This window comes from Thunnus thynnus, chromosome 20, assembly GCF_963924715.1.
Source record: "Thunnus thynnus chromosome 20, fThuThy2.1, whole genome shotgun sequence".
In the NCBI taxonomy this organism is placed as follows: Eukaryota; Metazoa; Chordata; class Actinopteri; order Scombriformes; family Scombridae; genus Thunnus; species Thunnus thynnus.
This window is the reverse complement of record NC_089536.1, coordinates 5,689,171-5,709,487: the sequence shown is the minus strand read 5'-3', so window position 1 is coordinate 5,709,487 and position 20,317 is coordinate 5,689,171. Positions and strand designations below refer to the sequence as shown.

At 39.4% G+C, this 20,317-nt stretch overlaps 2 protein-coding genes across 8 annotated transcripts in view; one reads left to right on the top strand and one right to left on the bottom strand.

Annotated features, from left to right (window-relative positions):
- Positions 1 to 16,568, top strand: part of tex47 (testis expressed 47) — a 39,589-nt gene extending 23,021 nt beyond the window's left edge. For 2 of the 3 annotated variants that reach the window (XR_010925020.1, XR_010925019.1), the window contains 2 exons: positions 10,934 to 11,022; positions 16,252 to 16,567. The gene's annotated coding sequence lies outside the window, so the exon portion shown is untranslated. Of the gene's footprint in view, positions 1 to 10,933; positions 11,023 to 16,251 lie in introns of all 3 variants that reach the window. The other variant, XR_010925021.1, reaches the window with a different exon arrangement.
- LOC137172686 (rho GTPase-activating protein 44-like) overlaps positions 1 to 20,317 on the bottom strand; it is a 109,159-nt gene that overhangs the window by 16,054 nt on the left and 72,788 nt on the right. For 2 of the 5 annotated variants that reach the window (XM_067577255.1, XM_067577253.1), the window contains exons 7-16: positions 19,992 to 20,109; positions 19,163 to 19,231; positions 18,968 to 19,049; positions 16,920 to 17,047; positions 13,992 to 14,103; positions 8,939 to 9,020; positions 8,763 to 8,843; positions 5,979 to 6,092; positions 4,456 to 4,547; positions 3,400 to 3,580 (exon numbers count right to left, since the gene is read on the bottom strand). In XM_067577255.1, coding sequence (XP_067433356.1) covers positions 3,400 to 3,580; positions 4,456 to 4,547; positions 5,979 to 6,092; positions 8,763 to 8,843; positions 8,939 to 9,020; positions 13,992 to 14,103; positions 16,920 to 17,047; positions 18,968 to 19,049; positions 19,163 to 19,231; positions 19,992 to 20,109 — 1,059 coding nt within the window. Of the gene's footprint in view, positions 1 to 46; positions 65 to 3,399; positions 3,581 to 4,455; positions 4,551 to 5,978; positions 6,093 to 8,762; positions 8,844 to 8,938; positions 9,021 to 13,991; positions 14,104 to 16,919; positions 17,048 to 18,967; positions 19,050 to 19,162; positions 19,232 to 19,991; positions 20,110 to 20,317 lie in introns of all 5 variants that reach the window. The other 3 variants (XM_067577254.1, XM_067577252.1, XM_067577256.1) reach the window with 2 other exon arrangements.

Below are 20,317 nucleotides of genomic sequence, written 5' to 3'. Positions count from 1 at the left end.
ACAGACCGATGGGAGGATGACTGGAGTAAAAGGATCTATACTGTACCTTTGTATCTTCCTAATGCTGCATTGTTAAAACAGAGACAAGCAAAATGAGGACAGGAGCAAAGATCATGGGGGACAGAGTCTCCCCGGGCTCATTAATAGCATCATTATCAAAGCGGCGACGGAACTTTGGCAGGATAAACTTTTGAGACAAGAGCCAAGATGGAGGAGCAGCAGAGTGGAATGGGAAGGCTGTCCTGACGGGGGGCTGCAGGGGATGCGAGTCATGCTGAGTGTAATGAGGAGAGCGATTTGAGGGGTGAAATGTGCTCTCCCTGAAGTGCTTCAACCATGAGAGAAAATTATTGCTTCATTTAGCCCTAATTAGGTCAAAGTTTCCCTAATGAATTCAAGACAATCCCCCCAAAACAGTGGTTCTTTCATTAGTGTGGTTTCTTTGTGATGATGACATACCGGTACATCATGCTGAGAGTCGGTGGTATTATATGGCCAAAAGTATGTGGACATGCACTTTTTTTTATCTGGATCTGTTTCTTATGGTTTGGGCTCTCTTGCTCCAATGAAGGGAAATTTAAATGCTACAGCATGCAATAATATTTAGACAACAGTGCAGCTCCAACTTTCCAGCAACAGTTTGGGGAAGACCCGTTCCTGTTTCAATATGACAACACCCCTGTGCACAAAGCCAGGTCCATTAAGAAATGTTTTTCCCAGGTTTGTGTGGAAGAACTTGACTGGCCCAGAGCCATGATCAAAACACAATCCAACACCTTTGGGATGAACTGGAAACAAGCTCCCAGAAACAGAGCTGGGTTGTGTGGTCACAGATACTCACTGGCCAAAAAGATTTTTTTCCCATATGTAGTGATTATAAAACAACCTGCTGTAAAGAAAAAAAATCAGATTAACACCCCAGAAATTACTCTGATGACTCTGTATTATCAAAATTTGAGCCATTAGGTCCAATGAAATTTGAAACGTCTCAAAAAGCCGCATGTACAGAAACGTTTTTTACATATACAGTACCAGTCAAAAGTTTCAAGTTTTCCTTGAATGAGAAACTTTTGACTGGTACTGTGTATCTATTGAGCAACTATCATTGGAATGAACAGGGCGCCATCTTGAGATGCCGTTTTCTTAATATATTGCTGATTACAATGCAGAATGTGAGCCAGACCTTAACATCATATCGGAGTTGTCGTTAACACCAACTTCCAAGTCGTCATTATGTCTGGGAAACTCTGAGTTTTCTGAAAGTGTCGATATATCAGACTCGGTGCTTAATAGTACAGAAGTACTTGAAAATGTAGCAAACAGGGACGCCTCACGTCAGCCTAAATCCATCATTCATGGTAATTAAACCCACAGATATAACGGATATACTGTTATAGTATATTGTCAGTGCACAGTATTTTTAATCATTACTCGACCAACTCTGTCTGTCTTTGAGTTGTCTAATAAATGCTCGCAAGCAGTAAACATGAGGATCTTTCCCATCTTTCCCATCAATCCCATATGACTTGAACGCAGCATTATTGCTCAACAACAGTGTTGGACGTCACTGATGCTCTTGTGGCTGAACAGGAAAAATTCCCAGCAGCGAAGTTCCAAAATCTGGTAGAAAGCCTGAAACTAGAAGAGTGAAGTCTGTTATAGCAGCAGATTAACACCCCTGGTTTAGGATATGTAATCCTTGTCCTGGTGTCCACATACTAATGGCCATATAGTTTATTTTCTGCAGAGACAAGAGTCCTAAAAATCCTTAAACTGCTATTTATTTCCATCGTAAGTTTAAAATGATATTTTATGACCTAATCTTTTACACGTTAAAGATAAAAATGTCCAACTATTTTCTTTCACTTTCACACCGTTTGTAGTTTTTTCTGCCCTGTATGTAACCTTGTACGTCTTACACTCTGTCCAGGCTGCGTATAAAGATAAAGACAGCAATGATGATTTAATAGAACGTTTTTATTCCTCACATTACAGGGATACGGATCCCCAGAGGAGAAGATTTTAGTGTCTGAACATCAATTAACTTTTAAGAGGGATGTGCACTAAGTAAAACATTTAAATGTGACGATCAAGTTAAAGGCAGAATGAGTAGGATTTTACTAAAAAAAAAAACATTGTATAGACTCTTACAAAAATAATCCCTCTCAATCATCACTTACGACCCACTAGAAGTGTGTGGCAGTGTCTATATCTGCGGAGACTCTGCCCTCTGCCTGAATTCTCTTATTTTGCTGTGTTCAGGATGTTTTTGGGCTTCAATGCAGCCCGCCAGCCAATAACAGGCACAGGGTGTGAAGGCGGGACTCGATAAAAACATAGCATGCTTGTGGTGTCATTGTCGCTGTTGTGTTTACAAACCACAACCAAACAAATCCTACACATTCTGCCGTTAAGTTTCAGCTGTGTCCAACCCAACATCTTAAATACATAAAAACTGAGACAGCCTCTCTTTCAAAGGAGCAGAAGTCTCGCTGTGCTGAGCCCGCTGCTTCTGAGGAGTGTTGCTATTGAAAGCGAAGCTCTATTGATCAGACCCAGCACACACTCGGTACAGGTTTAATTAGCCAGGCTACTTGTGGTCCCACGGCCGCAGAGCTCAGACTACCCACAGGGCCTGATAACACCGAGAGTGAATTAAAGCATTAAAGAAAGAGACACAGAGACGGACAGAGAAAGAGAAAGAAAACCGAAGACTGGTTTTCAGCTAATCCTCCTCCACAGTGTGAGGATTGTCAGATTCCTCATTTCACAGACTAAATGTCATCTCTCTCTGTGTCTCCCTGTTCTCTAGGCTACATAAAAAGCTTAAAGGCAGGTACTGCAGATAAAGAGTGATGCACTCTCCTTTCTGTTCACCTCATAGTGAAACTGAGCTTTTCACCGGAGTCACTTCTCACATGAAACTTTGGTAATCACCGCGGGAATTCTCTCATTCTTACTCCACACGCACGACCCTGTCAAAAGGCAGTCATGTGGAAACTTTACGTGCCTCGTAGTGACCTTGTCTAGAAAAAATGTAAAGCTAACATGTCAGCTCAGCTGTCAGTTAGGATCCGCCCTGAATGAAGCTGTAAGTGCATCGCAGAGGTAGAGAGGTTGCTGATTGATTGCAACATGAGTGTAAAGGAGCCTGCATACTCTGAAATAAGTGCTTGCCCGACCATTTCTTTAACTCTCAGAAAATGACGAGCCGATATTCACACACCGCTCTTTGTGCCATGATTGGTCAGCTGTGTGGAGGACTTCTCTCTGAAGCTCTTTTCTTTCATTCTCGTTCTTTTCATCCTGTCACTTTTCACGTGAACAATCAAATGCAACACCATGAATGCCTGAAAATGTGCGCCGTTATCCTCATGTTTAAACTACAATATGTCGTACCCGTCTTTTTTATAGAACTCCAGCATCATGTTGTCTGTGGCGACGCTGAGGGGCCGTCGGCTCTGGTCGCTCTGCCTACGATCCATCTGTTCCATGTCCGGAGACGGCATCGAGCTGTAGTTGGCATTGTGGTTGGTGTGGACGGGGCTACCGTAGTTCCCCGTGACGTTGAACTCAATTTCTAAGAAAGACAGAAGAAACAATTCAGTATGTTGTTTTGTGCAGAAACATAAATAGATCTTTGTATACTTTCTTAAGCCTTGGTATTTCTCTCCAGTGTTGGAAGAAGTACTCAGATAAGTAAAAGTTTACATCAATGTAGAAATACTAAATAATAATACTGATATATTATTATATATGACATTATTAGATTATTAATAGTGAAGCATCAGTGTTAGAGCAGCATGTTACTGTTGTAGCTGCTGGAGGTGGAGCTAGTTTACACTACTTTATCTACAGTTAGCTAGTTTAGTCCAGTGGTTCCCAACCTAGGGGTCGGGCCCCTCCAAAGGGTCACCAGATAAATCTGAGGGGTCGTGAGATGATTAATGGGAGAGGAAAGAAGAAAAAACAAAGTTCTGATACACAAATCTGTTTTCAGTTTTTGGACTTTTTCTCTAATCTTTGATTTTTGGTGAAATATTGGATCATTTGAACATTTATTGAAATGAAAGCATGTGAGAAGTTTAGAGGGAAAAATCACTATTTGGTGGAGCTGTTAACAACTCATAGACATGTGAAATGTGACCCCGACTACACACTGCTTTTTGTAGGACGTCAAAAGCCAAAAAGGTTGGAAACCACTGGTTTCATCTTTAACAATGTGTTGTATTTTAAAAGCTTGTTATATTATCCATTGTGTCAAATCTTCATCTGAAAAGTAACTAAAGCTGTCAAATAAATGTAGTGGAGTAGAAAGTACAATATTTCCCTCTGAAATGTGATGGAGTGGAAGTATAAAGTAGCATCAAATGGAAATACTCAAGTAAAGTACAAGTACCTCAAAATTGTAGTACATGTACTATATCTATTTCCTCCTCTATTATCCCTCCTTACCTCCAGGGAAGAACCAGTCGGCATGTTGGATGATGGGCTCGATGATGCCGACGATCTGCAGGGAAACTGTCGTCATCATCTCTGTGATGTTGCTGCTGCAGACAGAAAATAGACAGAGACTTTTATGATTGGACATAGAGGAAAAGTAGCTGTCTGGATCATAAGAATTAACACTCAGGCTGTGATTAACACATTTTCATGATATTACAGACACATTAAAAAGAGAAAATTAGAGCCATTTCAAAAATGTGGGCTATTAAAATACTAATTAAAAGTTAAAGAGGGATAAAAAGTTTGTAAGATTTACACAGAGATATAAAGGAGGTGTCCTTCACCCTTCCCAAACTGCTAAGTCACCATCATGAATGTACTGTATGATAAGAATAGCCTCCTGGAGATGTGTTGGAGCTTTGTGCCTGCTGGCCATTTTGTTATTAGAACTTGTAGCACTTTGAGCTCTGAGCAGCATCATGAAAATCAGCAGCTCAATTTTTTTTTCTGCAGAGAAAAATGAGAAAAAGAAGCTGAGCTGTGATGAGAGAATCCCTGTGGATACGGAGTCCTTCTCTTATCTGTCTGTCTTCTTCATCCACCGAGTTACTGCATGAAAAACAGATTTCTAGGCTGAACAGGAGGATGCAGAGCTGCTGCACCCACCCCAGCATGATAACAACCAGCCACAGCCACTAAAACACTAGAGAAAAGACACAGTATATGAACTATTTCAATTATATATTCGTTCAGTTCATTCTCTCTGTGTTATACAAGACATAGGAATAAATTAATTCATTGTGAATCCTACAATGTTGTAGGAGTGCAGTGCTAAGTTAGTGGCATATTCTTTTAAAATGTATCTTCAAGAGGACGTATCATGCACATTTCCAGGTGTATATATTTGTATTCTGGGGCTCTGCTGGAATATCTTTGCATGATTTACAGTTTAAAAAATTCCTTATTTATCTTATACTGGCCCTTTATGCAGCCCCTCAGTTCAGCCTGATGAGCCCACTCTGTTCAGATTGGTCAGCTTAAGGAAGCTTCCTCGAGCTCCGGAGGCTACGTAAACAAACAATGGATTTCACTTCTTTTTCTCGTTCTTTACTCAAAATGTCAACTTCTCAAATACATCCGTAAAAGTTTGAGCCAAAATCCGATCCGAAATATGCAAATATACAACAACCTTAGCGACAAAGGCTACGGAACAGACATCTGTTTGTGAACGTGTGTGCATGAACTGATGACATCACAAGGAGGACGTGGAGGTAATATTGCAAACGAAGTGTTCAGAGCAGGTTGAAGCCCTGGCTTTTGACTTGCAGGAAGCATTTTTACATACGTTCACCTCAAGTTTTGGAACTTTGATCACGTTTAATATCATAATAGTATAAAACTAACAGAAAATCAGAGCATGATATAAGTCAGCAGATTTTAAGTTGCTCTTTAAAGTTTATATTGTTACACAGAAGTCAATAAGCTAACTCATTTCTGTATAGCTGATACTGTTTGTACGAATGCTGTCTTACCCTTCGTTGTGCGTCCACAGCAGGTTAGGTCCGAGGACAATAGCGATGTTTCCAGGTGTCATCTTGTTCACATCCTGGTATTCAGTCAGTTTGGAGAGGAATTTGATCAAATATCTGTAAATAGAGAAACAGGACATACTGTGGATCAGTCAATGAAAACATTACATTCATTTGGCAGACGCTTTTATCCAAAACAACTTACAATAAAAACAACTCCTGTAGGAACAAGGAAAAAATTGGTGTTCAGCACAACAGTCATTTGGAGTCGTGTTTCTGTCCACCTGGTGAATTTAAGTCCAATATTCACTCTCTTTTAGCTCTGTTTTTTTCTCTCTACCAACTCCTGAGGGAAATATCTGGCTCTTTAGTTGCTAAATGCTCCACTATGTTCACCAGATAGTCTACAGCTACCTGTGTCTGTTTGGTGTTTGGTGCTCAGCAGGTAGTGTACAGAGGCTTTTTAGAGCTTTTCCTCTGAAAACAGCTGCCTGCTGCGGTTGAAAACGACCCTATGAGAGCGCTGAGAGTGAACTAAAACAGCCGGACAGCTAAACAACGAGCTGAAACTTGCAGTAAAGCTCTGTAAAGCTAAGGGGAGCTGCAGAGTCGCTGATAGATCTCTGTAGGTTCATCACTATAAGTCACGCCCAACACATTACAGTCAAACAATTATAAAAAATATTGATTTTTTGATAGCCGCTTAAAGCCATTGAGTTCTGCTAGCTTAATGTTGTAGCAAACTGAGCTAATTCTCCTTTTTCCTGTGTATTTCATTTGTGTAGGAGCTGGAGCATGTGGTGGTGTTCACATGGAGGTTCAGCTTTACTATTTTGTCAGAATAAATTGAGATAAACTCAAATGAAAATGAGATGTGTAAAGTGAGAAACGTGGGAAATAACAATGAAATACTGGGTTATACTTGCTAATCCTATGGATGACTGTGGATTTCGGCCCCCATCACTTACAATGAAAGCACATTTGCAGGGGATCACAGAGGAAAACCTCTTTCACTGTTCATACGGATACCTGACTGTTGTTTTAAGACAATTGCGAACCTATCCTCTAAAAAAAAAGGTCAGTTTCCAACAGACTTACAGTGTATGTAATGTCGATTTTTGATTTTTTCATTGTGCTACATCAACACTTGCCTTCCACAAAACACACTGAGCTAAACCATATTATTTCAGTACACTATTATTATCATTATTATTATTTTTTCAGTCTCTTCATGGGGGCTCTGAGACACAAAAATGGGCTAGTGGGTTTCTGTGGCTCTCGGAGTGTAGCTGAGCTGAATGACTCATCCAGAGCTGAACTACAGTTGAATGAACATCAGGCAGCTCATTCCAGCGAGCAGCGATCATCTGGACAGGTCTGACAGGTCTTCTCAGAGGAGGACTGTCTAAAAATACACCCTATTTGTGCGATTCGATGATGACACTGACAAGTGCTGCACCGTCTCGCTATTTATCCCCTCCTCTTCCTCTTTTTGCCTCTCCTCCTCTCTCTTTTGATCATGCGACAAGCCCTTCAACCAATATCTAACGCTTGCCTTAATCCAGCTGCAAATAGAGTAACGCTGAGCTGCTGAAGAACTAGATAAGAAATAAGAACAGAGGCGTTGTTCCCCCTTAAATATTTGAGATCGGATGGCTTTAGAAAGTGTTAAATAAATATTTGAGATTGGATGGCTTTAGAAAGTGTTAAATTGTATTTTCACAAAAGGTGTTTTAAAAACTCTTAATAGTATAGTATATAGAGTCAAGTATATTAGTTACTTTTCTGTATGTTTTCATTCGTATTCGACTCTGACTCCCCTCTCTGTTTAGACTACTTGGTTCCTTCCAGCTAGAAAGCTCTACATGGTATCAGTGACGCTTGTAGAGCAGTCCTGTAGACTCGTTGTTAAAGACAAAATGAAATAAAAAATCAATTTTCCCAGTTTTAATCCCATGTCCTGGGGTTAATTGTTCAGTTATCGCTCATTATGCCAATTGTAGTATTTTTACTTCCTGTCAAATGTTTTCAAATGTTTGAAGACTCATCTTGAACTCAGGGGCGTGAACAAAACTGTATCCAATCAAACATTAGCTTAATGCACCCATCATATAAAACCATCTTTGACCGCTTGTGGGTTGCAGAAACTGCAGAACAGAGGAAAGTGTGTGTCATATCAGTGAAGAAAAACTTCAGTATTCATTCATTTCTCCCTCATCCTCCTCCTGATCTAACAGGGCAGATAAGGGAGGTCTGTGTAGAAGCAAACAGTCCTTTACAGCTCAGTTTCTTTCTGCAGCTTTGACTTTAACCGCAGTGTGAGTTATGGATAACCAGCTGCATAAAGCTTCAGAATTTCCCTGTTTTAAAGTGACTTTAGCATCAGTGGTTTTAATTGTCACCCACAACTAATTAACATTAGCATTAACATTGTCCTTTTCTATTATTAGAAGCTAAATTATTGTTTTTGTCAAAACAAATTGAAATGCGTGTTATAAAACAGGGGATGGATATAAAGAGATTTTTCACAAAGAGTAAATAGTGTCAGTAAAATAGCAGCTAAATGCTTGTGAGCTTTCTTTACTTAACATTAAATAATCAAAGCTGCATGGCTAGCTAACCAGCTAATTAGATATAGCTAAATATAATGTTAATAAGTGACATTCAACTATAGTAATAAAGTTACAAATAGGAGTCGGTTTTATCATAAACATAGAAGCCAAAGCAGATAATTACTGGTAATAATTTGGTTTGGTGTGAAACTGAGAAACTAAGAAAGTGACTCACTTGAAGTTGTTGTTGTTGGCCGGGGGTAGTTTCTCGCAGGCATTGAGGAGAGCCTGAAGTCTCTTGTCTTGGTCTTGAATGCTGCAGGACCACAGAAAAGATGCGTTAAATTTCAGGATGATAACATATGAAGGTCTGTACTGATAACAACGAAATTATACTGAAAAGATACACACTTGGAGGCCTGGATCCAGTCATTGTAGAGTTCAAAGGTCATTAACGGCTCAGGGAGCTCCCGCAGGTAGGACTTCAAAGCACCTGGTGAGAACAAAATCATAAGATAAGATAGCATGTAGGCATTTATGTGCAGTATCTGTGCAAATATAATGCAGATGTAACTGCGTGAGCTTCAAGTTCATAGCATTGTGACGTTAAATATGGGGTTACAAGGGGAAAAACGGTTATGTACTATTTCGAGCCCTTGCAGCCTCTTGCACTCGAGCACTTGCCAGGTGACGTCAATTAAGTCCTTGAGGGTTCAGGGCTTAGGCCTTAGGGGGGACATGGGGATTGAGCCAAAGAAAAGAAAGAAAGAAAAGAAAGAAAGAAGGAAGAAAGGAATAAATAAGGAAAGAAAGTAAAGGAAGCTGGATGATGATAAATGAGGCGAAACCAGCTGTGAACTGATGAGCACTTCAGCAGCTCAATACAGAATCAATTCAATGGGATATACTGTGTTTGATTCAAGCCTCCATATCACAAGAGAAGAAGAACAAACAGCAGCTGCACTCAGAAGACTGATGCAGGCCTGTATATATATGTATATATATATCTTACTGTATATGTCAGTGATTGTATTGTTTTATATGTCAGACTCAGACCTTATATTTGTGTCTCATTTACCAGTTAGATTGTCTCAGTGCTTCCCTATAGCGACCAATATCTTACTGGTGATCAGACTGGAGACCAAACAGCCAAACACTCTGTCAGGGTGAACAATTGTGCAGGTAAACTTGAGAGCGTACTAAGCAGTGATGTTGAGAGCAGGAGAGACGTGTTTACATGCACACAAGAAACCAGGTTCTTCATTCTTGGAAGCATGGTATGCTGCGTACCAGCAAGCTCTGGTTGTGGGGCCCTGGGGCAAAAGTTTGATCCCTATTGACCCCTATCATATTGGTAGTACTCTAGAGCTGAAATGATTAGTTGATTGGCAACAATTTTGATAACTGATTAATTGTTAATCTTTGATTTTTTTAAGGCAAAGTTGCCCAAAAGTCATTGGTAGTTCATTGGTGGTTCAGTATATTTTCTAGTTTTCACAGTTTTCCATTATAACAAACTCAACATCTTTGTGTTTTTGACTCTTAGTCAGACAAAATGAGTCATCTGAATATGGTAACTTGGGCTTCAGGGACTCATGATCAGCATTTTTCACTATTTTCTGACATTTTATACACTTAACAATCAGTTGATTATTAAAGAAATAAATTCTCATAAAAAAGAAGGGGAGCTGTGAAATTAAAAAAGGCAAATACAAATAAAGAACACAGAGAAGGCTTGGACCAGCAGCTAATTAGTGCTCTCACTTTTTTGCATTTCACAGCCCTTTTCCCTTGTGAGTATTTTCATTGACCCGTCTGGGAAGCCCTTTTCCCCTGTCTTCCATTGATTAAAGAAAATAATTGTCAAACCTATTGATAGTAAAAAAATAATAGTTGGTTGCAGCCTTACAGTGCCTCTCATGGTGGAATAATATGACCTGTTCCTCAGTTTTCTGTTTGCAAGTTGATAAAACACAATTTTACAACAAATGAGTTCAATATAAACTAAAGTAATTAAAGTCTTAAAACTTTTGACACAGAGTCCCTCTTCAACAGCAGGACCATAAAATGGAGGATTCTAGCAAATTTTCAATTAATCAAATTATGTAGACACAAATGATCCGGAGAAAAGCTATGAGTCTGGGGCAACAAATACATTTCCCAGTGGTACCTGTGCCGTGACTGTGCAGAAAATGTCTCATCACGTGCTTAGAAATTATACAGACCCAGATATCTAGTACAACAAGCAGTTCAAAACAAATAGAAAACTATTTCTGAGCTCTGTTTGATCAGGACTGGTGGGTGGCAGTGTAATTTTCCAGTGCTGAGGAGGAAAACGACAGCTGACTGGGTTTCTCTCTGACTTGTCTTCTTCTCTCTCTGGTCTGCTGCATTCATTTCCCTCAGGGATGCGTGGGATGGATGACAAACAAACCAAGTCAGGGCATCCCTCACTGGGAGACAGCTTGGAGGCTGCTGTTGTTCTGTCTGAGCGTGTACGTATACATGTCTGCCTGTCTAGATCTGTGTATATACACAGACATGGAGTGTGTGATTGGATTAAATAAACATATTAAATGATAAGGCTGGTGATTTTCTATATTTTTATATATTTATATCTGTGCAGAGCAAAACCAACAATGAATTGACCTACTTACAAGTATTGTGTTTGTATCTAAAGCCTGATATATCTTATTCCTCTGTGCCGTAGACCTCTGTTGTTGTCCAAAAACTATTAAAAACACGTCAATAAGCCACACCTCTGCACTGGGTGACATGTTCCTTCATCATGAAAAGTTTGGTCGCGTTAGTTTGTTTAGAAACAGCTCCAGAGACTAATGACAGCGATGACGTTTTCAGTCTCTGGAGAGAAGTTCCTTGTGCAGAAGACGCGGTTCTGTTTACAGCTTTACTTGCTTGTTGTGCTACATATCACAACCTCTTGACTTTGTACTAAAGTTCTTTGAGAAATTTACAAAGTCAAGAGGTTGTGTTCCCGTGCATGTACAGTAGCGTTTGCCTTAGGCAGCATTCAGACCGACATTAACTCTGCGTGTTGGGGGTGCCAACACAAAGAGCTCCAGCAAAACACTGCAGGGTCGTCCAGCGAAAAAGTTGAACCAGGCTCAACTTTTGCTGCAATGCAACATGACATCATCCGGCAAATAAGATTTATGCAAGTGCATATTGGTGGATTACTTTGTAACTTGAGCACTGTATCCGAATGTATCTCACACTTTCCAGAGTTGTAAAATCCTGCCTGTGAGTTTTACAAACTGCTGTGTGGTATTTTGGTGTCTGAAAAGCCATCTGTAGCTTCAACTGGACTTCCTGGATTGTATTTACTTTAAACAACACACTTCCCTCAATGCAACCCCTTGATTTGTTTCAACACAGAGCTGTTTCCAGTCTGAATGCAGCCTTACAAGGAACTACTCTCCGGAGACTGAAAACATGATTGCTGTTATCAGTCTTTGGAGCCGTTTCTAAACAAACTACCATTCCCAAACTCTTCAGGGTGATGGAACATGTCACCTAGTGCAGCAGAGTGGCTCATTGATGTGTTTTTAATTATTTTTGGACAACAGAGGTCTATACCACAGTAATCTCTATAAACAGATATCTGCATACAAATGCAGAATCTGTAGGCGATTTTGGTTTGTAGTCTGAGTAGTATTGACCAATCACGTTAGAGCGAGCTTTGGTTGCATGCAGGTAAACAGTCAATGTGGAGAGCAAAAGAGGCAGAACACATTGGCTGAAATGCAATCTTGGAACCCATCGGCTATCGTCTGACGACAATTTCGCTTTTTATTAGCTTTTTTTTAATTTATCTGCATTCATATGCATATATCTGTTTATACAGATTAGCCGAAATGTTGTCTGGACCATCTTAAGTTACTAATCGGACTGTAAACAACAACCAGTGCACGGAAGAGGAAGTCTTGGCCCAGATATCCGTTATCCAGATATCTGTTGCCTTCAGAGGCTAAATCGTCATCAGAGAGCCGATGGGTTCAAAGATTAACGGCACAGAGGAATAAGATATATCTGACTTTGGATACACACACAATACTTGTTAGTAGATCAATTCATTGTTGGTTTGGCTCTGTACATGAGATTCACTCACAATAAGAAAAATATAGAAAATCACCAGGCTTATCCTTTAAATGTAGGGAAGTATGTTAAACCCACAGAAGATGCTCCTCTACAGTAGTTTGCTATATTTATGGAGCTGCTTTTGATTGAAGCTGATGGAAGATGAACCCCTGCACGCCCCCACCCCCAACCACGATCGCTGACCCCCAACCCAGTGGGACCAGCACACAAATTAGATTTCCTATTGGCGCTAACCCAGTTTAATCTGGAATCATCAGAGAGGGATACGGCATTGACTCGGGATTCATCTTAACGCTCTCTCTGGTCACTCCACATGCTCCAGTGAACACAGCTGATTGACTGACTTTAATTTGATGTTTAATAATGAAACATATTGTTCCTGATGGATGAAAATATTGTATCTCCAGACTTTTGTGCGTTTCATGTTCAGCTGAAATATTACCATCTCCATAAATTACTCTGACATTTTTTTTTTTTTTTTGAAATGCACGGTTTTCAAGCTAAAAATATTTTCCACAGCTCCTGAAATGTTTTGGAGTTTTTCATCTGACAACAGCATTATCCTGCAGTCAGTAAAGATGCAGCATCCTTAAAAACATATCAACAACAGCATCATAAAAGCTTTGTAGTCAGTCACGGTTCTGATTTAAACGCGAGTCAGTGACAAGCAACAGAAAGCAACAAAGATAATAGAGTTTGTTTTTTGGTGCAGCCTGTGCAGAAGATGAAGAATCATTTTGACAATAATCCCAGTTATATTTGGAGTTTATCACTATGCATTTTGGCAAAGTTTATTGAATATCTCTACTAAAAAAGACAGAGAAGCAAAACGTTCTGCTTGTTTTGATTCTGATGTTCTTGTAGCAGCAACTGAATCCTAATCAAGTATAAAGTAATCTTTTAACTCTCATGTGTCGCACTTACATAACACTTTCAAATTAACCTCCAGCAAGAAAATTAACTGCTGAGCTTGACGTATGACAACAGCAGAATCAGTAATATGTGAGGATTTACTGAGGGGCAAACACAAGTTGTGAAAAACATCTTTAAAATATAATGTAACAGAGAGATCTCTTCAATGCGGAGTGACTGCCAGATCATTTGGCAGCTTAATTACGATGTTCATTCCCATAAATTGTTTTTTTCCCCTTCGTGTGGAAGTGAAGGTGGGAGAACAGATGTCTCAGTAATACACAGACGTGAGGGAGCAAGCCAGAAATGTGCAGAAATTAGATTCCTAAAGCGAAATGGGTGCCAACTCATGAGTCTACCCCTGTGAGGAGAGTTTCAGTTTCTAGATGATGGTTATTAGTTGTCATGGCAACAGATTAGGTTGCATGCTCACCTGCGATGGCATGTGGGTCCGCGGAGTACTCCTGAACGTCTAACACCCCACAGTCTAAAGACGCCTTCAGCTTCTTCAGTTTGGAGGCTGACGGAGCGATTCTGAACAAACCCTGAGACACAAAACATGACGACACGAGTCAGAGCTCACGATGACAGTCAGGAGTTCAATGAAAAGATTGAAATAAAAAGAGATAATTGATTACTGATACATAAGAGGGCAGTCAAGGGAGAAATTAATGAAAAAGTACAGACAAATACAGTATCTTACTCAAGGATATGACAATGTTTCAACCAAGAAAACACCATTTGTGGTCAAAATGTCATATTTTATGTGCAGATAATCGCTACTTGCCAGCTGCAAAGAATTAAAGTATGTGCATGTACTTATTTTCTGAACAGGACATGACAGAAAAGATGTTAGTCAGCAAAATAAATACAAAATTTAATGTGTATTTTTATTCAATTTATAACTGTAAAATTCCCCAAAATAGATGCTATTTACATCAAACAAAGACAAGGTGGTAAAGGATAGTGGATGTTTTGTTTTTGGTAGAAATGAAATTACAGTATAAGATTATGGGCACTCCAGTGATTTAGTTTTGCACTTCTGTAAAGTTAGAGACTCACAAGAGACAGATTTTAAAAAAAAGAGTAGTAAAAATCAAAGCCGCTGAGATGTGGGTCAGTCTCCAAAACCACTGAATCCTACATTTCCCATAATGCAACCAAAAGCATAATTTATCCACTCCACACCTCCAGTTTGTGATGCAGGCTCTCTGTGAATTTTATGATATAAATTTACAGTCTGCTAAATGTAAAGTAGGGATTTCTGGCACAATGTCACCGAAGTGCACGGAGAAGGAAAGAAGTCTGAAGCAACACTTGTAGTATAAAGAATATATTTTTGATCACAGATAATAGATCAAGACATAACAAAGTTGTTCTTTATACTACAAGTGTTGCTGGAGTTTTGCCCCTTTCATAAAATCCTCGTCTCCAAGCCTCCAAAAATAACTCTGATGACATCACTATGAGGTCTTCAGGGTTATTTCTATTTTCAGACTTGCTCCTCTGAGCAACAGAAGACACTGTTTGTTTTTTTCACAGGTCGAGTAGAGCTTCTTATTAAAATGTATACAGATAACGTCAATGAACTGATCTCACATCACGCTCATCAAACACAGCAAATGTCAACAGATAAAGCCTACTGTCAATATATATACATAACTCTTATTTCTGATCAATTTCCCTTTTTAAGTTAATTTAATTTGATACGATTATTTATTTAAAAAAATATATACATCTTTATTATAGTATATTTATGTATATTCCAAAATGTTGGGCAAAAATATCAATTAAACACTGCATTTCTAGTTCTTTACTTAGACTAACAGTTAGAACACGTAGTCTAACGAGCCAGTTTCATCACAATATCTTAATGTTAATTACCAGAACCATTAAATGTACTGTATAGCCTACATAATGCATGCAACAGGGTGGTTGCAGCTGTGCCCAATAATTATAGGGTTGGAGGTTTGATTCCCAGCAGTCTTTGAGCAAAACTGACCCAATGTGTGCTTATGAGGCGAGGAAAAAAATGTAAGTTGCTTTGGACAAAAGCATCTGCCGAATCAGTTTCATGTACATATAAAGAGCACTGACTTAGTTTCAGTTTGTTTGATTTTTTGGTTGAAGAACAAAGTAAAAACTCGATTGAACCTCAACCTACGTCCTCATTGATACATATCACATTCACAAAACCTATGAGACATTGAACTCGACTGCTAATGAATGAACAGCAGCAGTTCTGGCACCAAAAGGATCAATTTGTGTTTCCTTAAATCAATATCTTTCAGCTGCCAAACATGTTAAATAGGATGGGACCTCTGAGTTCTGCACCACCATGAATTAACTGGATTGTCAGCTTCACGCTGCATTCACACCATATCTGGCAATGTGACACCTTCCCACAGGGTTGTGTGGAGGTGTAGTCATGTTTATTTATGGTTCAGAATGTAATCACCGTGAGACAATCAGAAAATAATGTCTTATTTTTCTGAGTCACTGCTTTGTTTTCACTACCACCGCTCCCTCTCTTCATTCACTCCCTAGTTCGCTCATCCACCGCTGCTCTCTCTCTCTCGTCTTTTTTTACAATGAGTCATGAAGTCAACAGCAAACTTTACTTTTAAAGTTATCAAACTAAGAAAAATGTCCACCCCTCTTCCTAGTAATGTCTTTGTCCTCCCTCATGGCAGAGTACATGGTAAACCAGGTTCTTCTTTCCGTTGGTCTGATCACCGGCTTTCATGATTGGCCTCTGCAGAATTGATTCTAGTTTAACTTCTTCCTGCACGGCCACTGTGGTTTTTTCCCTGCACCCCATGCGGTCCTCACTCCCACAGCCTAAACACACTGCCCCCATTTAAATGAAGTGGAGGACTGACGTTTTTCCCACTTTGCCGGATTTAGAGTGAACGCAGCCTTAGATGTTAAAACTTTCTCTGCACTATTCTGCACAATACCGCAAAATATTATCCATAATGTGCAACAAATATATTAATTAAAATGGAAATGTATAATGATATATTTGTCTTTTTCCTTTAATCTCATAATGATTTGTTGATAGAAACATTCACTGCGCTCTCAGTATTTCTCCGTTAAACAATCGCAACACGCTGAGCAATTAAAGCTGCACAGCTCGCAGGACTGATAACACAAAATTAGGACATTTATTACCATCGCACATTAATTAAACAGCCGAGGATTATTTGTTTCGAGCCTTAAGCAAACTGCTTTGAGGAAACCAAACTGCTGCCTGGGCCTTATTAGATATCATTTCTTTTCAGTAATTTGTTTACTGAGTCTGTTGGTGTCATTTAAAAGCAGTCGGGACAGATGCAGTATGTGTGCGGTGGAGTCTGACCTCCTCCTGCATGCCACACTCCAGCAGCATGGTGACACAGGCCTCGATGGGAAAGGCAATATCCCTCCCGCTGAGCGCTAAGTGCTCCTCTAATGGTTTCCCGTAGCATGGTTTCTCCACCCAGGACTCTGTCAAACACAAACACACACACAGTGTTACACACACACACAACATGCAGAAGCAGCTCTACTTTGAGGATGCTGCTACCTTCCACTTAAAACTAACACTGAAAGTTACCAAAACAAATAGGAAATCTATTTTCTGGGTGACCTTAAAGGCCCTGAAAAACATTTCATTAATCAGCTTCTCACTATGGGTGACAGACACATTATTATCTGCTGAAAGATTTGTGTTTTTTGTTTGTGCTGTTGTCGCTCGTTTAAAGGGAGCGGTGCTCTGTGGGGAAAAAGGTGATGCCACAAATCTTCACAGAACAATCAGAATTAAATAAAAAGAGAGTCACAATCTGACGACAGTTGAATATAAGTAAGTTCCAGACATCGAGCTGCATCTTCCACTTGGTGATGTTGGTGTTTGTGTTTTGAATCTGCATCATCCAGCCTGATAATTACACTTAATTAACGTTTTATTTCAATTAACTCATTCAGCTTGACATCGTGTTCATCATAGCAGATTTCTTGATGGGAAGAGGGGGTGTTTTGTCTTGTTTTTCCCCAATCAGTCGGTAGTGAGTGACATATCTGTACCTGCAGCATCATTTTCAGTCATCAGGGAAGCTGCAGTGGTTGTTGCTGGGAGCAATTATCATTTGTCACAAACATCAAAGAATTATGCAGATTTAAGAGTTTCTGTAAGTCAATTTACAACAAACTGCACAGATCTCATCCATGCTCGTCAACATTTATGTGGTAGTTTTATTTCATGGTCGTAGCTTGCTATGAGGAAGATGATGTCCTAATTCTTAAAATTACGAATTTGTAATTGGTTGATTGTTTCTTTACCTACTGGAAACAGTCGTCAATGACAACAACAGCAGATCTGTTTGAATACTGAACAAATCAGAGATGTGTGTGGCGATTCAGAGCTGGATGTCTCTTATCCACCTACTCTAATATCATTATGTACAGCAGCTAAATAAAGCTTTAATGGTTAGTAATATTACATGATTAATTAATACAGCAAGTCCCGGTAACTAATATCATAAACATTGTTTTTTCCACATCAGATATTCAAACTTGTTGCTCCAAGACAATTTTTTTAATGTATTTTTTGTTCACTGCTGGTGATAATGAAGAGGTGTATAACTCGGTGTACTCATGCAAGTATAATTAGCTGCTGTATTGTTTTACTGTCAGTGTGGTTTTTGTAATTGCAGCAGCAAATTGAAAAAGTTCAACCATCGTCAGCTCAGATGGCAGAGAGCGCTGACGTGACCCGGCTGTCCGTTACACTGCTGTCTGCTGGTTACTTCACTTTTATTGTTGCTTATTAAGTCACAATTATTTAAGGCTTTAGAAAAATATTAAACATGCTTCCAACAACAACAAAAAAACATGTTAGCTGAAGAGGAAACTGGCTAATTTCTCCCAGTTTTTAATAGTACGTACAAGGATTTTGTGCTAATGAGTCAAGAATTACAACTTTCACTTGTAACAGCCAGATTTCAGTCCAGTTCAGATCTGTATTGTCCCTCGAGAGGAAATTTGATTTGCAGTAGAGGGTGAAAACACAAACACAACACACAGATACAGCAAACAACCAAAAGAAAAAAACAATATATCTGTTTGTTAAAAGTATCAAATGATAAAAAATAATACAAGACGTTGAAAACATAATAGACCACTGCTGCAGCTCCATTCTGACTCAACACTTTGTGTCAGTTTGTTTTTAGTGACCACTGTGTTGTAGCTGTAATTCAATCATCTAACTTCCGAAAGCAGAACCCCAAATTATTTACAGGCGATCGTATATGTGTACAAACTAACATGGACATATTGTTGTTGTGATGTGAACTGCAGCAGCACAGCGAGGGGTTGGAGAGGGGACAGTGTGTGTTTGTGTGTGTGTGTGTGTCGTCTCAAACTCACCCTGATGAGCTTTGATCTGGGGCAGAATACTCTGAAGCAGCTCTAACGACTTCCTGTGATACTCTGCCTGGACTTCTATCAACTGGGCGCAGAGACAGAGAGAGAGAAAATGAGACCAGAGAGTCTCTGATGGACCTGCAGACTATTTTTGTTTCTCTTCGCTCATGTCACAGTCTGCAGAGATGTTGTACTTACTGTCTGGAAGTAGCTTGCATAGTCAATTTCTTTGGCCACAAAACTGTACATGTCTGCTGATAATTGATCCTGGAGGGAAAAACAACAACATATATGAGCAACGAGAAAAGATGAAAGAGTTTAATACATCCTTTTATAAGGTAGGTAGGAAGCACAGGTGTAATTAATAAAACAGATGATGGCTGTAAGCTCCTGGGTCCTTTATTGTGCATGCTGGCTCTTTATGTAGCAAAGCCTTTGTGGTTGTTATTAGTTGCACCTGTGAGTTTCCTGCTATGATAATTCAAAACGTCTCCTGAGAAAAATGTCTATAAATAGTAAAAGTGTAGAATATAGTACTAGAAAGCAGCCAGAGAGTGCACACCTCCACTAACGCTGCACCATCCTCTATTTATATTATATTATTTTACATTTTATAAAATATGGGATCCTTTTCTGAACTTTCTATCTGGCTCTTTAGCTGCTAAATACTCCACTATGTTGTTTGGTGCTGAGCAGGTAGTGTACAGTGGGTTTATCAAAGCTTTATGTCCAAGAAAAGCCGCCTGCTATGGCTGGAAATGACACTACGAGAGCAGTGTGAGTGAGCCAGAATAGTAAAGTTTAGGGCTGTAAAACTAAAACAATGAGCTGAAAGATGCTAAATCCTCTGACCTGATCATTCTCTGCGGGTTAATCAAAAATAAGTAACATGATAGTGAGTGAGTAGTAATAGCAGCAGTTTGGATACCCTAAATCTTGAATGACTGAATGATAAAGAAAATACGCTGAATGTGCAGTATTATGGACATAAACTGTTTATTTATTGCAAACAGAAGTGATTACTGACTCGACAGATCTCCATGCGGTTGGCTGCCTCCTCCATCTCTTCCCTGAGGTGGTCGGCCTTGGCTCCCGTTGGCTGCAGGTTACTGGACAATCCTGAAGACTTGGTAGACTGATAAAACCTGGAAATAGTAAATACGTTTTTCAGAATTAATATATGCAATATATATTTTATTTTATGTAGATTTGAGACTTTTAAATGATGAAAAAAATAAAACTGACGAACCAACAGAAGGTTTGACATTTTTATTTGCTTTCAGCAGCTCCAGATTTTTGTTCCTCAGAGAGAAAATCATCAAAACAAAACGAAATCTGACAGCGACTCAAACA